This window comes from Kogia breviceps, chromosome 14, assembly GCF_026419965.1.
Source record: "Kogia breviceps isolate mKogBre1 chromosome 14, mKogBre1 haplotype 1, whole genome shotgun sequence".
In the NCBI taxonomy this organism is placed as follows: Eukaryota; Metazoa; Chordata; class Mammalia; order Artiodactyla; family Physeteridae; genus Kogia; species Kogia breviceps.
Genome location: NC_081323.1, coordinates 90,433,673 through 90,451,264, shown reverse-complemented (window position 1 = coordinate 90,451,264; position 17,592 = coordinate 90,433,673). Strand labels below are relative to the sequence as shown.

Genomic DNA, 17,592 nt, shown 5'->3' with positions numbered 1-17,592 from the left:
ATTCACAGTAACAGATGCCAACGGCTTTGCCAATCTTAGAACCAGACGAGGCGACAGCAAGTCCACGAGTGCGCGGGGCTCCCTGAAGAACCGCGGCCAAGCCTGGAGGACTGCGTTTCTAAGTATGCTGGCTAAAGGAACCATCTTAGGACCTGCCACAAGAATGTAAACTGGTGGCTCTCAAACTTTCTTTTTAGCAGCAGGAGCCTTTCTTTAAACAAAGCCTGAGACGGTCAAAGGGCTGCTCTGGCTGGAGGGGGGGTGGGGCCGATCCCTGGACGGTCAAGTCCCCCCGCCCCCGTCCCATCCCCGTCCCCAAGGCTCTGGTCCACTCAGCCCGCCTCCTGCACCCCGTCAGGACACACAGAGCCGTCAGGGCACACAGAGCCGGAGCAAGAGCTCCAGAGCCAACCAAGAGCTAAGCAAACACACAGGCTGTCTGGCGGCGGTGGGGGTGGGGAGGCACCTGACTCCAGGAGAGGGTGTGTGGGATAAAGTGGGACTGACGGGGTGGGAAGCCACCTCCCGGGGCTCCTCGCCCCTCCCAGGACACTGCTGGGGTCACTAATGAGGGGCTGGGACGAGGACCTGGGCCTGCAGCCTGGCCTTCTAGAGCATTCCACCCAGAGCCCCCAGGGACGGGACAGCCCCTCCCAGGGCAGACCCCTGTTCCTGCCGCCGGCAGGTCCTTCTCAAAAGCCAAAAGGAGACGTCCAGGAGGCTCCTGGCGGCGGCCCAGAGGAGCCAGCTGCCTGACAGTCAACGCCAGCCGAGCCCTGGCCGCTGCCTCGAGTCGTGAATACCGTAAATACCGTAAATACCGCGGGGGCCGTGCACGCAAACCCTTCCCACGACGGGGCTGCCCTCAGGGAACTGGCCGGGCCCCTTGCGCACGAGCAGGACCGGGACTCGAGACACCAACGGGGAGGGGCACGACGGCTGCGTCTAGACGCGAGGAGGCCAGCGAGGGGGGAGCGCCAGACGCGGCTCCGGCCCGGCCCGCCCCCCAACCCCACACGGAGCAGAGCTGCGCGAGGCGGGCTAGGGGCGGCGAGGGGCCCCACCCAGCTGCTGACCGGCCCAGGCTCCCTCCACGGACCCGGTTCGGGGATGGCCAGGAAGACCCCAAGAGCTGCAGCTCAGCACCAAGACGAGCACGCTTCAGGCCGATGGTCAACGCGGGAAGCTCCCGGCGAGGAGAGGAGACCTCGGGCTTGGAGGCCCTCAGACAGGCCGAGCCCCAGCTCCGGGGCCCCGGTGACATTCCTCCTGAGCTCGGTTCTCCCATCAGTACACGGGGTACCGCCTCACCTGACGGGAGCTCACGGAGGGTTCCGACACGGTGGGCGCCACGCTGCCCAGTGCGCAGTAAGCGCTCTTTCAAGGCTGAATGTTATGTGTACAGACGGGCTTCACGCCTCACGAAAACGTCTACGAGGCCTCTTGGGCCCTGCCCGTGCGAACATCAGCTGGGGTTCAGTGGCCTGACGGCCCCCAACACCGTGGCCTGGCCCTCACGCTGACCGGCTGCAGGAGGCTTGACGATTACTCACCCACCCGGGGCCACGAGAAAAGGGGGCCCGCGGCCTAGCAGCCCCGACTCGGCCCCGGGACCATCGGCCCCAGGCGAGCGCGGGGACACACGGACGAGAGGCGCGGCTGCGGGCCGTGGTTCCCGCCAGGAGGGAGCGGCTGTGCCTCAGTGGTGCGCGTCAGCTGTTTCAGGGTCTGAATTTGTGTGTCAGCCGTTGATTTAACTCAAGGGGAGACTGTACTTTCTCATGACTCACTGCTCTCAAAATGGCGTCTCCAGCATTTCTAGTGCTGAAGCCGTCCTGCGTGTGCAGCTGGCCAGAAACTGGTCTAAAATCAAATCAGCCCCATTTATGTGATCGCGCCATTCTTTAAAAGCGAACCTATCAGAAGCATAGCTGGAAAGAACCCTGAACATTAGTATTTTTCCATAAAAAATTCAACACTGTCTTCTGTGGAAACGTTGTACGTTTCCCAAAGCACGCATCTGAAAGGATGTTAAGTCAGCACCGCTCAGAAGACCCCTTCCAGCTCACGGGCGCTCAGCTAGGACAGGGAAGACGGCCGGCCAGCACCACACCGGCCCAGGGGCTCGGGGACCCCGCCCTCGCCCCACACGCCCGTCTCACCAGGCGGGGCTCACGCTGCAGCCTCACGGCTTCAAAAACCAGAGGTGAAGAAAGGGACACCCAAGAGGGAGGTAGGAGATGGATTAAAATGCGGTGCTGATGAAAACCACACAACTCTGGCCAGCGGCCAGGGCACGGAGGGCCTGCAGAGCTCTCGGCCCCGAGCTGAGCGTGTCCGGAGACGCTTGGGGCGGCTTTGCCAGCCCCTCCAGGCCGACGGTGACATCCGTCCGCCGGCAGGTGGGGCGCGCAGTGAGTAGGTGCTGGAAGTCGGTTCGGGCTGGCCCTGCCGGCACCAGGGCAGGTACACAGCGGGAGGGCGGGGGCCGTGGAGGCGAGAGGGGTCTTAGGCAACAGCTGCAGGACAGGCACCCCCAGGGCCTTCCGGGAGCAAAGGGAGGGGGAGCGGAGGCTGCGCGTCTACCTGACTCTGAGCTCCCGAAAATACCTGCTACTTGTTGGGTTTACGTTTCTTTCTACACGTGTCTTGCGAAGCTCCTAGGTGAAATTCTCTATGTATAATTCACACATGCTACTCTCCAAACTTAGGAAATCTAGTTTTAGTTTTAAAGGCAGTCCGTTGCTAAAACAAGCAAGAATATGTAAGCTTCAACAAAGGATGACAGATTTTTATCTAAAAGATAAGACCCATTTACAATCCCTTCAAACTTAAAAAGAGGTTTGTTTGTATCAGTGGGTGAAAAAAAGCTGTTCAACTGGAAATTTCCCTGAAGACGCTTTGGTGGGAGTGGGACCGAGCTCAGTGCCAGAGGGGGAGAAAAAGGCCCAGCAAAAAAGGGGTTACATCCGGACCTGTGGGAGGTGCCCGCCCGCCAGCCGCCGGCCTATAAAGCCTGCCTGCGGCCGCCAGGGGCTGCCCACCGAGGAGGACGGACGAGGACAACAGGCTGGGCGAGGACAACAGGCTGGGCTCCGGGGCCTCCACGCTCCTCTCCAGCATCCCGCGAAGGTCCCGATTCCACCCCCAAGTCCGGAATCGCTGCCGCCCACCAGCCGTGAGCGCATCCCGGAGGCTGGCTGCGCTGCCCTCCCAGGGACGGGGGACGGGTCTGCTCAGAGGACACACGCAGGTGGCCAGCGGCGGCCGCGCAGGTAAGCGTGACCCAGGCTCTGGGTCGGTGTTGGGGTCGGCGCCGGGACGGAGACGGGCCGGGCAGACGGGGCCGGAAGTCCCGGCTGGGCGCAGCACAAGACGGCGCACGGCCAGGGCAGACGTGCACAGACGGGGCACCTTCGGCGAGGGCGGCTCAGCGGGAAGCGTCTTTCCCGACTCTGGCTGAAAACAATGCTAGCTGCTTTCCGTCCTGTTTTGTTCAAACATGCATGTTTCTCACTCCAAGAAGATCGCCAGGGCTCTGACGGCGGCGCTTCACTTACTCCCTCGATGAGGACGCCCGCCAACCCGAGATTAATTTAATATATAAAAGACACTCACCTCGTAGACCTAACAAAAACGTGGTTCGTTTTTCTAGATCTGGACAAGCAGTGGCAATGTGAACCAAAATGACACCTGACTGTTTTATAGTCACCTTTCTCGTTGCAAATTCGCGGCCAGCTTTCATGAGGAAAGTGTGTCAGCAGTAAGATTCATGCTTGTCTTTTCATCAAACCACCATGAAAACGCAGCACTGGTCAAGGATCAAAGACCCATTTACCTGGGAAAGAAGTGACGGCCAATGCCTCACGAGCACAGGGGAGGGCAGGTGTGTCTCAAGGGCTCTGCTCGCCTCGGAGTTTCCTGAGAATCAGTCCAAAGTTTTCCAAAATTCCCACGTTTAAAGAGCAAAACAAATAGTCCAAGCGGTTTTTACAGAGAAATGTAAAAACAGAGGCTTTAAACATTACAGATGGAATCTGAGGACGGCATTTATGTGGTTCAAATTGGGATTAGCTACCAAAGATGAAACACGATACAACGAGTAAAATCCAGTTTATGAACCCCAGTGAAGCAGAGGTTATTGAACCCTTTTAAAATAACTGACGCCAAGGTCCCAATTCACCTCTTTCCTCCTCTTTTTCAGAAACTCTATTTTCGAGCAATAGGCCAGTGAGCACCTGCTGCTCTGGCCACTTTGAAAACGACCCCCGGCCCCTCCCAGGAGAGGCAGGAACTCTCCAAGGCGGTCACGAAGGCTCCTCCGCCCCGGCCTGCCGGCGGGGCTGCCCCACAAAGCTGGGGCCACCTTGCCCCTCCCCAGCCGTGATGCGCGAGGCCGCAGACCCTGCCCGGGTGCCCCGGTCAACGCCGCAGGGCCTCCGGGGAGCACGCCAAGCAGAGCCCGTGTCAGGCCGAGCGCGTGAGCGGCCACCAGGGCGGGACAGTCAGAAGCACAGGTCTGGGGGGGTTGCTCTCCCCAGCCGCCAAGTCACAGCGTTTCTAGGTTGCAAAGAGCAGGAGAGAGATACATTTGGTTTTACAATAATTTGTCACAACAGTGAACAAAATTCAAATCTTATCTCCTAAGACGATGGCCACCTCTATTTCTCACGTTCTCTCATTCCATGCTCTGAAAGCGGTTCCGTGTCCGGCACCCAAGCTTGGGGCTGCAGCCAAAAACGCTAGACCTCTTTGATCTGTGTTATTGCGAGAAAAAGGCTCGGCTCCACGTCTCACCAAGCGTGCTGGGCCCGCTCCCTTCCAGAAAAGGCCGCTTTTCCCCTTCCCGTCTTACTTCTCTTTCAGCAGCCGCCGAAATAAAACGATTTCGTCTCCTGACCACAACCCTCCCAAGGCTTCCACGCCCGAGGAGGCCGAACATCCAGCCGCGGCCCCCCCTGAGCTGCGTCGGGCGGGCGCGAGCACGCGGCACCGCCAGCTCCGCTCAGACCCAGTGGCCCCGGGGGGCCCTCGCGCGAGGACACGGGGCGTGTTCCGCATTTGACTCTCCTGCTCCCGCACAGGGCCGGCCGGCCCTCCAAGCACAGGGGACACATCCAGGCCTGCCCCCTGCGCTCGCGTGCTGCCCCCGTCCCTCATCATCGGCCCTGGAGCCGCTGAGCTTGAACCCTGTGCTCTTGCTTCCCCAGGTGCCCGGGAGTGAGGGGCTCAGGCGTGGCGTGGACACGGCCGCAGACCCAGAGGCCGGTCAGAAGCACAGGCCAGAGCGCGGGCGCCGACCTCCACCTCCGGTTGCACAGGTGCCCCCGGGACCTGCTCCGCTTTTACACATGCCTGGCTCACTTCCAAGAGCATCACCTTTCCCTCTCAAGATGCACTTCCTGTTAAACAACGGTCTCTGGGAGCCTTGCAGCAAATCCTGAGAGCCCGGCTGTCCCTGCGGGCGCCCGGCCCCAGCATGGAGACGCGGCCGGGCGCCTACAACGGCTCCCCCTCCGGCCTCGGCCTGCCCGGCACGCTGGCCAACAGCTCGGCCGCGCTCTCGGAGCAGCAGCAGTACGCCATCGGGCTCTTCCTGTCCTGCCTCTACACCGCCTTCCTCTTCCCCATCGGCTTCGTGGGCAACCTCCTCATCCTGGCGGTGAACATCCGCTTCCGGGAGAGGATGACCATCCCCGACCTGTACTTCACCAACCTGGCGGCCGCCGACCTCGTCCTGGTGGCGGACTCGCTGATCGAGGTGCTCAACCTGGACGAGCAGTACTACGACATCAGCGCCCTCTGCACCTTCATGTCGCTCTTCCTGCAGGTCAACATGTACAGCAGCGTCTTCTTCCTCACCTGGATGAGCTTCGACCGCTACCTGGCGCTGGCCAAGGCCGTGCGCTGCGGCCCGTTCCGCACCAAGCCCCGCGCGCGGCTCAGCTGCGGCCTCATCTGGATGGCCTCCGTGTCCGCCACGCTGGTGCCCTTCACCGCCGTGCACCTGCGGCACAGCGAGGACGTCTGCTTCTGCTTCGCCGACGTCAGGGAGGTGCAGTGGCTGGAGGTCACGCTGGGCTTCGTGGTCCCCTTCGCCACCATCGGCCTCTGCTACTCGCTCATCGCCAGGGTCCTGGTCACGGCGCACCGGCACCGCGGCCTCCGCCCGCGGCGGCAGAAGGCTCTGCGCATGATCCTGGCCGTGGTCCTGGTCTTCTTCGTGTGCTGGCTGCCCGAGAACGTCTTCATCAGCGTGCACCTGCTGCAGCGGGCGCCGCCCGGGGCCGGGCCCTGCCAGTGGTCCCCCCGCCACGCGCACCCGCTGGCCGGCCACGTGGTCAACCTGGCCGCCTTCTCCAACAGCTGCCTCAACCCCCTGGTCTACAGCTTCCTCGGGGAGACCTTCCGAGACAAGCTGCGGCTCTACCTGGAGCAGAAGAGCGGCCTGTCTGCGCTGAACCGCTTCTGCCACGCGGCCCTGAAGGCGGTGGTCCCGGACAGCAGCGAGCAGGCCGAGGTGAAGTTCAGCAGTGCCGTGTAGGGGGCGGGAAGGGCCGGCCACTGTGCCCCGCGCAGCCCTGAGGCTCCCTCCCGCTGGCCACTCACACGCGCAGCTGTCCACCCATCTGGGTCGGGAGCACCGGGCGCGGACCCCGCACACGCTGGATCACGCGGCAGACGTTTCCGACACCCGCCAACGCGAGCGAAAAGGAGGGGGACGCTGGGATGACGTACCCTCGTTCAAAGCAGACGCGCCACAGAACGCACGCAGCTGGCGTGGACTGGAGGTGGCGGAACCCTTTCCGCGCCTGCGTGCACGTGTGCGCGCGTGCGTGCGTGTGTACCGGGCGCCACGGCTAAGCAGGAGGACGCCGGGCGCCCCGCACCTCCCGCCAGCCTGGGGAGGGACGCCTCTGCGCACCTCCTGAAGGGTGCGGTGAACGCAGCGGTAACAACACGACGACAACGCACACCCCTCTCGTCAAAACGTGAAAAGGAAAACCTAACGAGGCTGGGAATGTGCAGTCTTTGTCAATAAAGCACAGCCAGGCCGATTCTTCCCAATTCTCCACCTGAGCAGTTCCCTAAGGGCCCGGGGGGGGGGGGGGCACTCAGAGCCTCAGAAGCAGGACCGCCCCTTCCTCACCGAGAACAAGCTCCCCAGCGCCTGGAGGCGCCCTCACTGCCCGGGGGACTCCGGGGACTCCGGCCCAAGCCCCGGACGCTCCTGGCACCGGCACGGCTGCCGCCTGCCTGACAACGGGTGCCGCACGCTCTCTGGGCGCCAGGATAACCTCTACTGCAAACGCACCACACGGCCTCGCGCTTCCAGGGGCTCTGCAGGGCTGGGCCCACCCGCCCCACCCAGGGCCTCCTCCTCCCCACCCAGGGCCCCCTCCTGCCCAGAAGCACAACCAAGACGGGACGCGGCTGGCCTCGCCGGGAGGACGGTGAACAATGTGTGACAGGAAGTGAGCCGTTTTTAGTTTTAACAGTTCTCAATGAGTGCAAACCTCCGACAGAGAGTACCTGTCCCAAGGAAATATGTGCGCTCAAGCGTCGTCTCCAGTGGCTCAAGCCCCACCGAAGCCTCGCTTTCCACACAGACCCGCATCTTACAAGGTGAGAGGTGTGACGAAGTTCCCTGCCCCCCGCAAGTCCCCATCGCAGGAGCCCCGGCACTGAGGGCTCCATCAAGGGCACGCTTGCTCTCGTCCCTGCTGGGGGGGGGGGGGGGGTGATGGCCGGGACAGGGACAGACAGTGTGTGAGCGAACGGGGCCTGTCCCTGACCCTCCAGCAAACCCAGGAGGTGCACGCGCGGCCCCAGGAGTCTGACTTGACCGCTGGAAACCTTAAGCAGTAACGACACAGCCGGGAACCAGGCCCCCTCCCCGGGTGCTTGGCTTCCCCTGGTCTCCAGCAGGTAGGAGCAGACCACGTGGAAGCCATGCAAAGCCACCCGAGGTCACGGTCCCCGTCCTTCCCCAGAGGTGCCCGGCATCAGGACTATCTGGGTGGGAACTGCGTCCGACCGAGGCCCCAAAGTGTCGGTCGGGGACCGGGCAGCCCTCACTCCGTGGGCTGGCTGGGCATTCACAGAACCCCCCACCCCCACCCCCACCCCCACCCCCCTCTGGCTAATTAGAGGCGGCTTCCATCCTGCAGCCCCTGGTTCACGTGAGATCACGGAGCAAACCTGTCCCCCTCACTCCTGGCACACACCCCAGCAGGCACCGGGGCCTCGAGCGCTCTGTGGGCAGAGACTCAAGTCAAACAGGCCCCCGCACAGCACCTGCTGCTCAGCTCTGGAAGCCCACCTCCTGATCTGCAAAGCCAGCGGCACAACGGCTCCGAGGGCCCGTTGCGGGGAAGACAGGCCGCAGGATCGATGGAAGGCAGGTACGAGGCAGAGGCCCCGACTTAACCAAAAGGGGTTCTTGCTGAACCAGAGGCTGGACCAGGTGCTCCCAGAGCCCCTTCTCACCCGAGACCCTAGAGCTCTGGCTCCGGGGGCAGAGCCACAATCAGCGCCCCCAGCGGGCTCCGAGCACACACGGCCGCCCGCCGGCACACACACGTCCTTCTCGGAGCGTTGATCTGAGAGCGGAGGCTGGTTTCATGATTTTCGCTGGGGTGGCAGCACAAGATAAAGTCAAGGCGCCCGATGGCTTTGCTGTTTCCTGGTAACCCCGCTCTCCTGGGCAGTAACGCTCTCCAAGCCCCGCCAAGAGCACCGAAGTGGACAGCAGCCAGCGTGGAAGGCACGGCGTTCAGCGCCGAACGCGACTTCCTAACGCCCTCTGTGCTTAATACCTCACTCCCCCGAGCCTGGGAGGGCCCTGGCGGGAGGGCGGTGCACCCACCCCGTCAGAGGGAAGGCTGGGCCCTAACCTCCCTCTTGGCTGGGGGGTGGGGGCACCTCTGAGACGACCCTAAACCGCCATGGCCGAGCACATTAGCGAGGGCGCTGCCCTGACAGACGCGGAGACGGGAGGGGCAGGGCAGGCGGCGAGCCCGTGGGAGCGGGCTGGGGACTGGAGCTCGGGCTGCAGCTCCAGCGTCTGTGGCAGGAACGTGCATGGGGGCGCGTGGTGTGCGTGGACGCGCTGCCACGGGCACCCGTACCTTCCCCAGCCCTCCCCGCCCGGGCCTGGGCCTCCAGGCGCCTCGGGGTCCTGGACAGGGTGTCCCGCCAGGAGGCGGGAAGCATCAGGACAATGACGGGGTCACGTCACCAGGACACAGGGGCCCAGCTCAAGGGCTCCCACCGGACGACCTGCGCAGTTTGAGCATCGAGATCATTAGACGCATAAGTAACCACCAACCATCGAAAAATGAGAAATCCACGAGTCCATCCGATGACGAACATACAAATGGCACCGAAATAAGCTGAGCGATGAGGTGAGGACAAGAAGCCACGGGAAGGAAGGAAGGACTGAAGGGAGGAGTGAGTGACTAGACGGAAGGACCCGCTCAGAGCAGAGGCCAGCTGACAGGCCCGGCGGAGGGACCTGGAGGGCTCGTCACCCACGGCTGTCGCGCAGCCCGGGACTGGCGAGCCCCCCGACGTGGCTAAAGCAGGGGCACTCGCTGGACCAGGAGCAGGACGCCCGACCGCTGTACCGCGGGGAACAGTGACCAACGGCACAGGGACGGGACGGCCCTCAACTCGGGGCTTCCACGGAGCCCGCCCGACGGGAGCCCAGACGCGGAGCCCAGGGCAGGCGGCGCACCCCCGCGTCCGAATCCGGGATCGCAGCCAGAATCTGGCTGGGGGGGAAGCACCACCAGGTCTGAAACAGGGGCAGGAGGCAGCCTCCGCCCACAGCACCACGTCACTAGAGACAAAGGAGGCGGAGGGCCGCTCCAGATTAAGGGACGGTCGGGAGACGAGCAGCTAAACCAGAATGTGCTCCTGGGGAGGACGCGGTCCCAGGGAGAAAATATGCCGCAAGCGGGGCGTCAGCCGGTGGAAGCGGACCCCCGGCAGACTAAAGTATCGCCTCGACACTCGACTCCCCGAGACCGAGGGCCGCGCTGCCACCGCGGGGACGTGGGGTGCTGCCCTCACGCCAAGCGCGTGCGGCGTCAATTCCATGCCGGGGCACACACTCAAAGGGCTCGGAACAGATGCCCCAGCAAGTACTTGTGCACGGTGTCCGCGGCGGCTCCCGTCACCGTAGCCGGCGGTGGAAACCACCCAGGTGTTCATCGACAGGTGGCTACAACCCGGTCCGTCCACACGGCTCCCTGGCCCCGGGAGGGCCCGAAGCACTGACACCTGCTGCAACGCGGGGGAGCCCTGAACACACAGTGCTCCGTGAGAGCCAGCCAGGAAAGGACCGCGCTGGGTGAGTCCGCTGACGTGAAACGCCAGAGCTGGCAGATCCACAGACAGGACGCAGGAAGTGGGTGCCCGGCACTGGGGGACAGGTGCGGAGGGGCTGCCAACGGGGACAGGGTGAAGCAAGCATCTCTCGTTAGCGACCCGTGACGGCCATACCGCTCTGTGAGCCCCTGAGAATCACGGTCGCACCCAAGTGAAGAGGGCGCAGGGACAGCTGGTAAGCTGCATCTCAGTGAAGCTGCCCCCGGAAAGAACTGGGCGCAGCACTGGGTCCTCTCCCACAGCTGCCTGCCTTGCCGGACGTTCAGCCTTGCAACACGACTCGACGCCACCGTCCGTTTCTGCCCACAAAGAGGAGACAGCCTGCACTGCCTGAATATGTTAAGGTTTAAGCCGCCTGGAACCCGAGAAGCTTCCGCTAACGTGCACTGCAAGTGTTCTCAATAAAGTTCTCTCCTCTTCCTTGCCGCCCAGTGACTCAAGTTTTCTTTCCTTCTCCACGGTGGGGATCTAGTCATCTGGGGTGTCTTTTGATATGTTTTTAAATCAAAAATAAAGGGAAAAGGACTTCAGTAAAAACGATAGCTGAATTTACTAGGTCATGCTCTGGCGCTTCATAAAGCCACGAAGGCCGGTTTTGTCCCTGTGACGACTCTCTACGGGGCGCCCAGGGACCTGCGGGGCTGGCAGGGGGGCATCCCTCACCCCCCCCGCAGGCACCCCCCAGCTCTCTGCGGCACGAGAGAAGGAAGGGCGCGAGGGCAGAGGGGCGCGGGCCGACCGCCGTCTCGCCGGGGCCCTGGCACCGGGACGCCTGCTCAGCGCCCCCGGGAACAGGCACGTCCAGCGACTCCTGTGCCGCTTCCTCCCCAGCGACGTCCCACCTGTGACAGAGCGCCTCGTGGGCCGGGGCGCGGCAGCCGCACAGGAGTGCCTCCTCTCCGGCCAGGTGAGGCATCTGTCTGAACATCTCCTGCGTCAATGGTTATCACGGAGACCGGCCTGCCCAGCGCCCTTCTGGGGCGTCCCCGAGGCCTGCCTGAAGATGATGTTGGCACTCAGCCTCGCAGCTGGGGGGATTCCAGGGACAGTGGAAGGGGGGAGGAGGAGGGCAGAGTCACCTGCGCCAACCCCACTCCCCACTGAGTGCCCACCAGCCTCCCGGACAAAGGTGTCTTGAGCCTCTGAGCCCACCTGGCCCGCTGGCACATCCTGCAGGCCCCAGAAGGCCCGACGCAGCCTGCGTCAACCAGCAGGCCCTCAGGGAACGGCTGTGGGTCTGCAAGACAGGCGTCCCGAGGAAGCGGGGGCACCGGCCATCAGAGCGGGACCCGCCCGGGCTCCTCAACACCAGGCGCTGAGGCCGACACAGCACCACGAGGCCTGGAGAGCCCAGAAAAGGCTCTTCCGTCCCAGGACGACCCACGCGCCCCACGGGCACCAGTTCAGTGTGGTCAGAAAAGGACAGCTGCTCTGAGCTCATCTGATTCTTGCCATTGTCCAGTGGGTGGGGATCTCATCCGGGAACAAGGGTTTTCAAGGCCAAAGGAACAGAGAACAAAAGTGGACGAAAACCTGACTGTAATTCTAAGCCTTTATAAGTGGGTGGAATCGATCTCAAACTTATCACAAGAAATCAGCCGTAGGGAGTCCTGGAGAGTCCGGTTATCAGAAAGGGCGCCGTCCCCGTCTGTCCAGGGGGCTGGTCCCGAGGACGGTGGGCATGGGACACGAGGTCTCTGAAGAGGGAACGGACCCTTCACGCACAGCCCGTCCCCCGACTCCTCCGTCTGCCTGGACCCCACTACTGCACTCACCCACCTCCTGCCGCCCGAGCTCCGGGAGAGGGCGGGCCATACCCCGGTCTGGACAGGGCTCCGCGCCACTCGGGCCTCCTGCACGGGCTGGGCCTCTACACGGAGCGAGCCTCGGTCCCATGCTGGGCCGCCCCGCCGGACACGTGGGTCCCCCGCCCCCAGGAGACTCGGGCTCTTCCAGGGAGGTCACAACAAACTCCCACAGCCAACCAGACAGGAGGTGGGCCCCACCCCCTGCTCAGAACATTCAGTCCTCAGCAGACAGGACGGTTTCCTTTGCCGACTCAACAATGTAAACCGCCCAGAAATGTAGAAAATCACAGCAGCCACGGTTTCAGGTCGCTAGTTTCACCCTTCACAGTCAACAGCAGTGGTTCTTGTCCCTGAAGCCACAGCGCAGAACTCTCCCCAGGGCGGCTGCCGTACCTCCCTGGGCGTGAAGAGTGGCTTGCAGGGCACGTCCCGCTGAGAAAGTCCAGTGAGGTCCCCCAGAAGTCCTGTCACCCCACCCTGCCAACAGTGGTAACCTCTGCACTGAGCAAGGTGTAAAAGTCAGCCCCTTAAAGACATGGAAAATCGGAAAGGCCGGGGTCTCCCAGACCAATTTCTGGAAGAAAGCTTTAAATAGGGGACACAAGTGATGGAGTGTGAAGCCACCACAGGCCCAGCTGAGAACCGCCCATTAACAGTTTTTCGGAAGCAGCGGCTGTGGGTGGGGGTGGGGGTGGGGGTGGGGGAGGGGGAATTGGATGGATGCGTCCAAGGAGGGGACGCAGAGAGCAGGGAGAGGCCGCCGCGGCGAGTGGGGCGGAGGGCTTGGACCAGGAGGGGAGCGCTTGGCGTGGTGAGAGCGGCTGGAGCCTGGGTACATTCTGAAGTCAACAGGACTCAACAAGACTCCCGGATGGAAGAGACGTGAGACATGAGAGACAGGACAGACACTGTGTGGTTCCACTCACAAGGTTCTGGGGGAGTCAAGGTCACAGAGACAGAAAGTAGAGGGTGGGGGCCAGGGCTGGGGGAGGGGAGGGGGCGTCTGTGTTTCATGGGGGCAGAGTCTCAGTTCGGGAAGATGAGGAAGTTCTGGAGACGGACAGTGGTGATGGCTGCACAACAGTGAGAGTGTACTTAGTGCCCCTGAACTGGACACTGAAAAATGGCTACGGTGGTTGATTTTATTACATTATGCATATTTTACCAGAATAAAATTAAAAAGAATAAAGAGAAGGATTTTTGCCTGAGCAATGATGTTGCCGTTATTTCTCTGGGGAAGGTGGTAGATGGAACGCTCGGGGAGGTGGAGGCCTGGATTTCGGGCAGCTAAGTCTGCGGTCACGGTTAGGCACCGGGGCGTCTGCCGAGGGGCGAGGCTACAGGTGTGGCACACGCGGAAAGTCCGCCATGGAGCACGCACCCCTCAGGGAGGAGCGGAGGGCAGCCTGTGGCTGACAGTGGGAGAGGCCCTTGGTCCACGGCCAGCAGGGAGCTGGTGGGGTGTGGAAGCAGATGGTCCCCGTCGAGCCCTCAGGTGAGGCTACAGCCCAAGGGCTGAACCAGACGGTGCAGAGAGGCCCCACCCAGACCCCCACGCCCGGCTCTCTGAAGCCCCAGAATTTTGCAGTCGTTTGTCACACAGCAAGAGGTGACTAACATATAGGGCTTGTGCAGCAGAAACAAAGACCTGCAAATCCCGAGACCTTGCAATTCCACCCCAGGCCTACACCCCAGAGAAGCTGTGTCCACGTATGAGGGCGTCACCCATAACTGCCAACCACTCAGAGGACCTAACGGATGAACTATGTTCCTGCACCAATAAAAAGTAACAAAATCCAGAGCTATGACAACAGCATGGAGAACACTTACAATAAACGTTGGCCAGAAAAGCAAAATACAGGGCTTCCCCGGGGGGGCAGTGGTTAGGAATGCTCCCTCCAGTGCAGGGGGCACGGGTTCGAGCCCTGGTCCGCAAAGATCCCACAGGCCGCGGAGCCGCTAAGCCCGTGCGCCACAACTACTGAGCCTGCCCTCTAGAGCCCGCGCACCTAGAGCCCGTGCTCCGCAACAGGAGAAGCCACCGTAACGAGAAGCCCGCGCGCTTCAACGAAGACCCAACGCAGCCTAAATAAATGAATAAATTTACTTTAAAAAAAAAAAAAAGCAAAATACAGGAAAGCGGGGATGGGGGAGGTGGCGGGACGACTGGGAGGTTGGGAGTGCCACGTAGCCACTGATGTGTATCAGACAACTAATAAGAACCTGCGGTGTAAAAAAACAATGGTAAAATAAAAATTTTTTTAAAAGCAGCATAATACAAAAGTAGAATGCAATTCCAACCATGTAAAGTTCAACTACAAGCAAAATCAAACTATCATTTAGGGATGCATCACAGGAAATATTGATACAAGTCTAAGAAAAGCAGGGGGATGAAAGAGGCGCTGAGTTTTGTTTCTGGACCCAGCCGTGGTTTCCTTTAAGCTGCATGTACCTCCTATTTGCTTACTTTACAATAAAAAAGGAAGGAAAGAAATCCACCATACAAAGTATGCCTGTCTGCGGCCATAAATGAAATTCTGCCACTTAAATCACAGCTGCTCAGTTTAAACCTCCAGGCTCAGATCAGAATTTAACACCGAAAGTCACTACCATTTCCCAGGTAAGGCGGTCACCTTCACTAACCCGCACCCCCTGCACCTGTTTCTGAAAGTCAGGTCAAGTAAAGGCTAGAAATTATATACAATGCCGGTAACACCAGACCCAGAATTAGAAACTTCAATGAGAAAAGGACAGCGATTCTTTTTTGCCTCAAAATACAGTCTGAAGGAAAGAATTTCCCCTAAATGGGTAAGCTTGAGAAGAGAAGAGAGGGGCGACAGGGCAGGAAGATGCACTGGGGTGCAGGGGAGCAGCCCACCACACTAACTTCACCCAAGCCCCACCCAAGCCCCCGGGGGCCCCCAGGGCTCCAGCCAGGGGAGAACGCGGGGCAGCAAGACACACAGAAAACGGCCAAGTGGATGAGCGTCTTTCTTACCAACTACAGGGAAACGCAGTTCACATGCGCGGGAATCCTGGAACCTCCCCGCCAGTTACAAATTCCCACTCCCTCTTCAGACACGCGGGGCACCTGGGCGACCGGAGAGCAGAGGGCAAGTGTGCCAGCAGCCCGGCTGCTCAGAAAACCCGCCTCCGCCCCGGGGACCCCGATGGCAGCGCCCTGGCACCGGCTACACAGCCCAGGCTCCAGGGCCGGGAGCCCTGCTCGGCCAGATGGGGCGGGACGTACGCCCATGCCCGGGGAGCACGCACTCTGCCGGGGCCGGAGCCCAGCCCACACGTGCCAGCGTGCCTGCACACACATGCACACAGACACAGCCACACACACACGGCCTCATGGCAAAGACCCGCAAGCACACACTCGTGCAGACGTGCGCACACGTACACGCGCCCCGTGCGCCGTCCACAACCTGGCTGACGGGGCCCCTGAGCCTGCCCCGGGGGACCCTCCGTGCCATCAGGAGGCACCCTTCGAAAGCCCCCTTGGACCCCAGGCGTGGTGCCGCATTAACCTCTCCCGGACAGAGCCCATTGCGGAAGGCCCCGTGCTGATGGCGCAGCAGACGTTCAGGGCGAGGCCGGCGGCCGGCCTGGCTGGAGGGCCCGGGGTGCAGCGTTCTCTCAGGTGAAAGCAGAGCAAGAGAAGTCCGTGTGGAGAAGCACCGTCTGCCCCGCACGGACCGACAGAGCTCACCGCGCTCACCCAGGCAGAAGGGGACCCCGGCTTCCGGGGTCGTCAACAGCCACCAGGGTGACACGGCAGCAGACCAGGTGTGGTCACCCGGAGGCGCCGTGCCCGAAAGGTCACTGTCACACAAGTCACCCTTCAGGTGTCCGTTGGTTTCCAGCATTCAGCTGTATCGTCAGGCATTTACTGATGAGACTCCTGACCGAGTCTGACTTCCTGGTATGAAGTCCAGGACGCACACTTTCATTTGTTACTTATGTCAAAAAACAAACTGCCCTCCCCTGCCCTCCCTCGCGTGAGCTCCTGGCACGGACACACGCTGTGACTCCTCTGCAGCACAGGGCCGGGGCGGGGGCCGGGGGCTCCTGGGAGGTCTGACCCCGCAGCCAGAACTCAGCGCAAACAGAGGACTAATTCATAAAACTGCTAAATCCCAACAAATGTGGACATTTGCTCAAGTCCGTTTCTATGCCCCCTACACAAACATTAACTCCACCCTCCAGAAAGGATGTACGTTAACACACACGTCTCCCGTTCTCCTCACCACGGAACACACACAGCTGCCGCATACAAGCGTGTCCCCGAGGCGCCGTGTCGGCCGTTGAGCACGTCACCTCGCGGCAGCCTCGGCGACCCCGTGTGAGCAGGCCGTACTGTCCCCACTTGACGGTGTCGGAGAGAGGCGCGGTGCCCAAGGTCACGACCAGCCGGCGCCCTGCGTAAGCCTCTGTCCACCTGAGCCAAGCGGTACCAAGCCCTACCCCACAGCCCTGCTCTGAACTTGGACCTGGCTGGAGACAAAGGCGGGCACTTTCCCCGGAACCCCCGTCTTTCCAGTAACGGGTGCCTGTTCTGACTGGGCTCCTGGCTGCCCACAGCTTCCTGGTCGGCTCCTGAAGATGAGGCCACTGACCCTCACTGTCTGCCGCCGCCCGGCACTAACCGCACGCGCGGGGTGGGCTCCCACGGGCCGTACACCGGGACAGCGGCCCGGGGCGGCAGGACGGCGAGGCCAGGGGAGCCGGGTCCCTGCACGACCCCAGAAGGCAGCCGCCCCAGCCCGGGCCGCTTGCCTCCGCACTGCGACATTTCCATCCCGTGTAAGGCACTGGATTTGGGGGTCTCCGCGTCCCGGCAGTCGGCCTGTGCCCTGACACGTGTCTGCCCGTAAGCCCCATGTGTGTCCAGTTTGGGCCCTTCCTGCACGCTGAGCCCTGTGCCGGCGCCCGCCCCATTGCCGGTCATGGTACCACTACACACACCCCGCACCCAGGTCCCTCAGCCACACTCTTCAGCCCCTGCCCCGTGCCGGGTGCGGCCTGGCTCCAGCCGTCCCGCACCTCCAGGCCAGGCAGGCTGCTGCGCGGAGGCGCCTGGCTTTGGTGGCCACCGTGCTAAGCCCTCAAGAATGGGCAGGGCTCTGCCAGGCCAGCAGAGGCTCAGGACGCAAAGACGGCGTCGTCGGGCCGAACCTGGCGTCGGTGGAGAGCAAGGGCCTCAACCGCCACTCCCCTTTGCCTTTGAAGACATCGCCTCTGAGCACGCACTCAGAGCTGATCCATACCCAGAGGCCAGGGCCTCCGGCGTCCTGACACCCACACCTCCACAGCCGCGCTCAGGTGCGCCTCTGCGCAAACGTCCATCAGCGTGTGTTCCCGGGTCGGCCCAGCTCAGACCAGC

At 62.1% G+C, this 17,592-nt stretch overlaps 2 protein-coding genes across 3 annotated transcripts in view; one reads left to right on the top strand and one right to left on the bottom strand.

Moving 5' to 3' along the window:
* C14H7orf50 (chromosome 14 C7orf50 homolog) overlaps positions 1 to 17,592 on the bottom strand; it is an 81,771-nt gene that overhangs the window by 39,408 nt on the left and 24,771 nt on the right. The window lies entirely within an intron of this gene.
* GPER1 (G protein-coupled estrogen receptor 1) lies at positions 2,869 to 10,820 on the top strand. 2 transcript variants are annotated; one of them, XR_010836495.1, is made up of 3 exons: positions 2,869 to 3,275; positions 5,211 to 7,626; positions 8,172 to 10,820. XR_010836495.1 is itself a non-coding variant. In XM_059038533.2 (2 exons), exon 2 carries the CDS (start codon positions 5,480 to 5,482, stop codon positions 6,542 to 6,544), a length of 1,065 nt encoding a protein of 354 aa, XP_058894516.1. In that variant the 5' UTR covers positions 2,869 to 3,275; positions 5,211 to 5,479; the 3' UTR covers positions 6,545 to 10,820. The 2 variants fall into 2 exon arrangements, 1 of the variants encoding a protein (XP_058894516.1); XM_059038533.2 differs by having other exon boundaries at positions 5,211 to 10,820.

Bases quoted from the DNA above. Each gene is read 5' to 3' on its own strand.
- GPER1 (XM_059038533.2), top strand. From the start codon at position 5,480: ATGGAGACGCGGCCGGGCGCCTACAACGGCTCCCCCTCCGGCCTCGGC.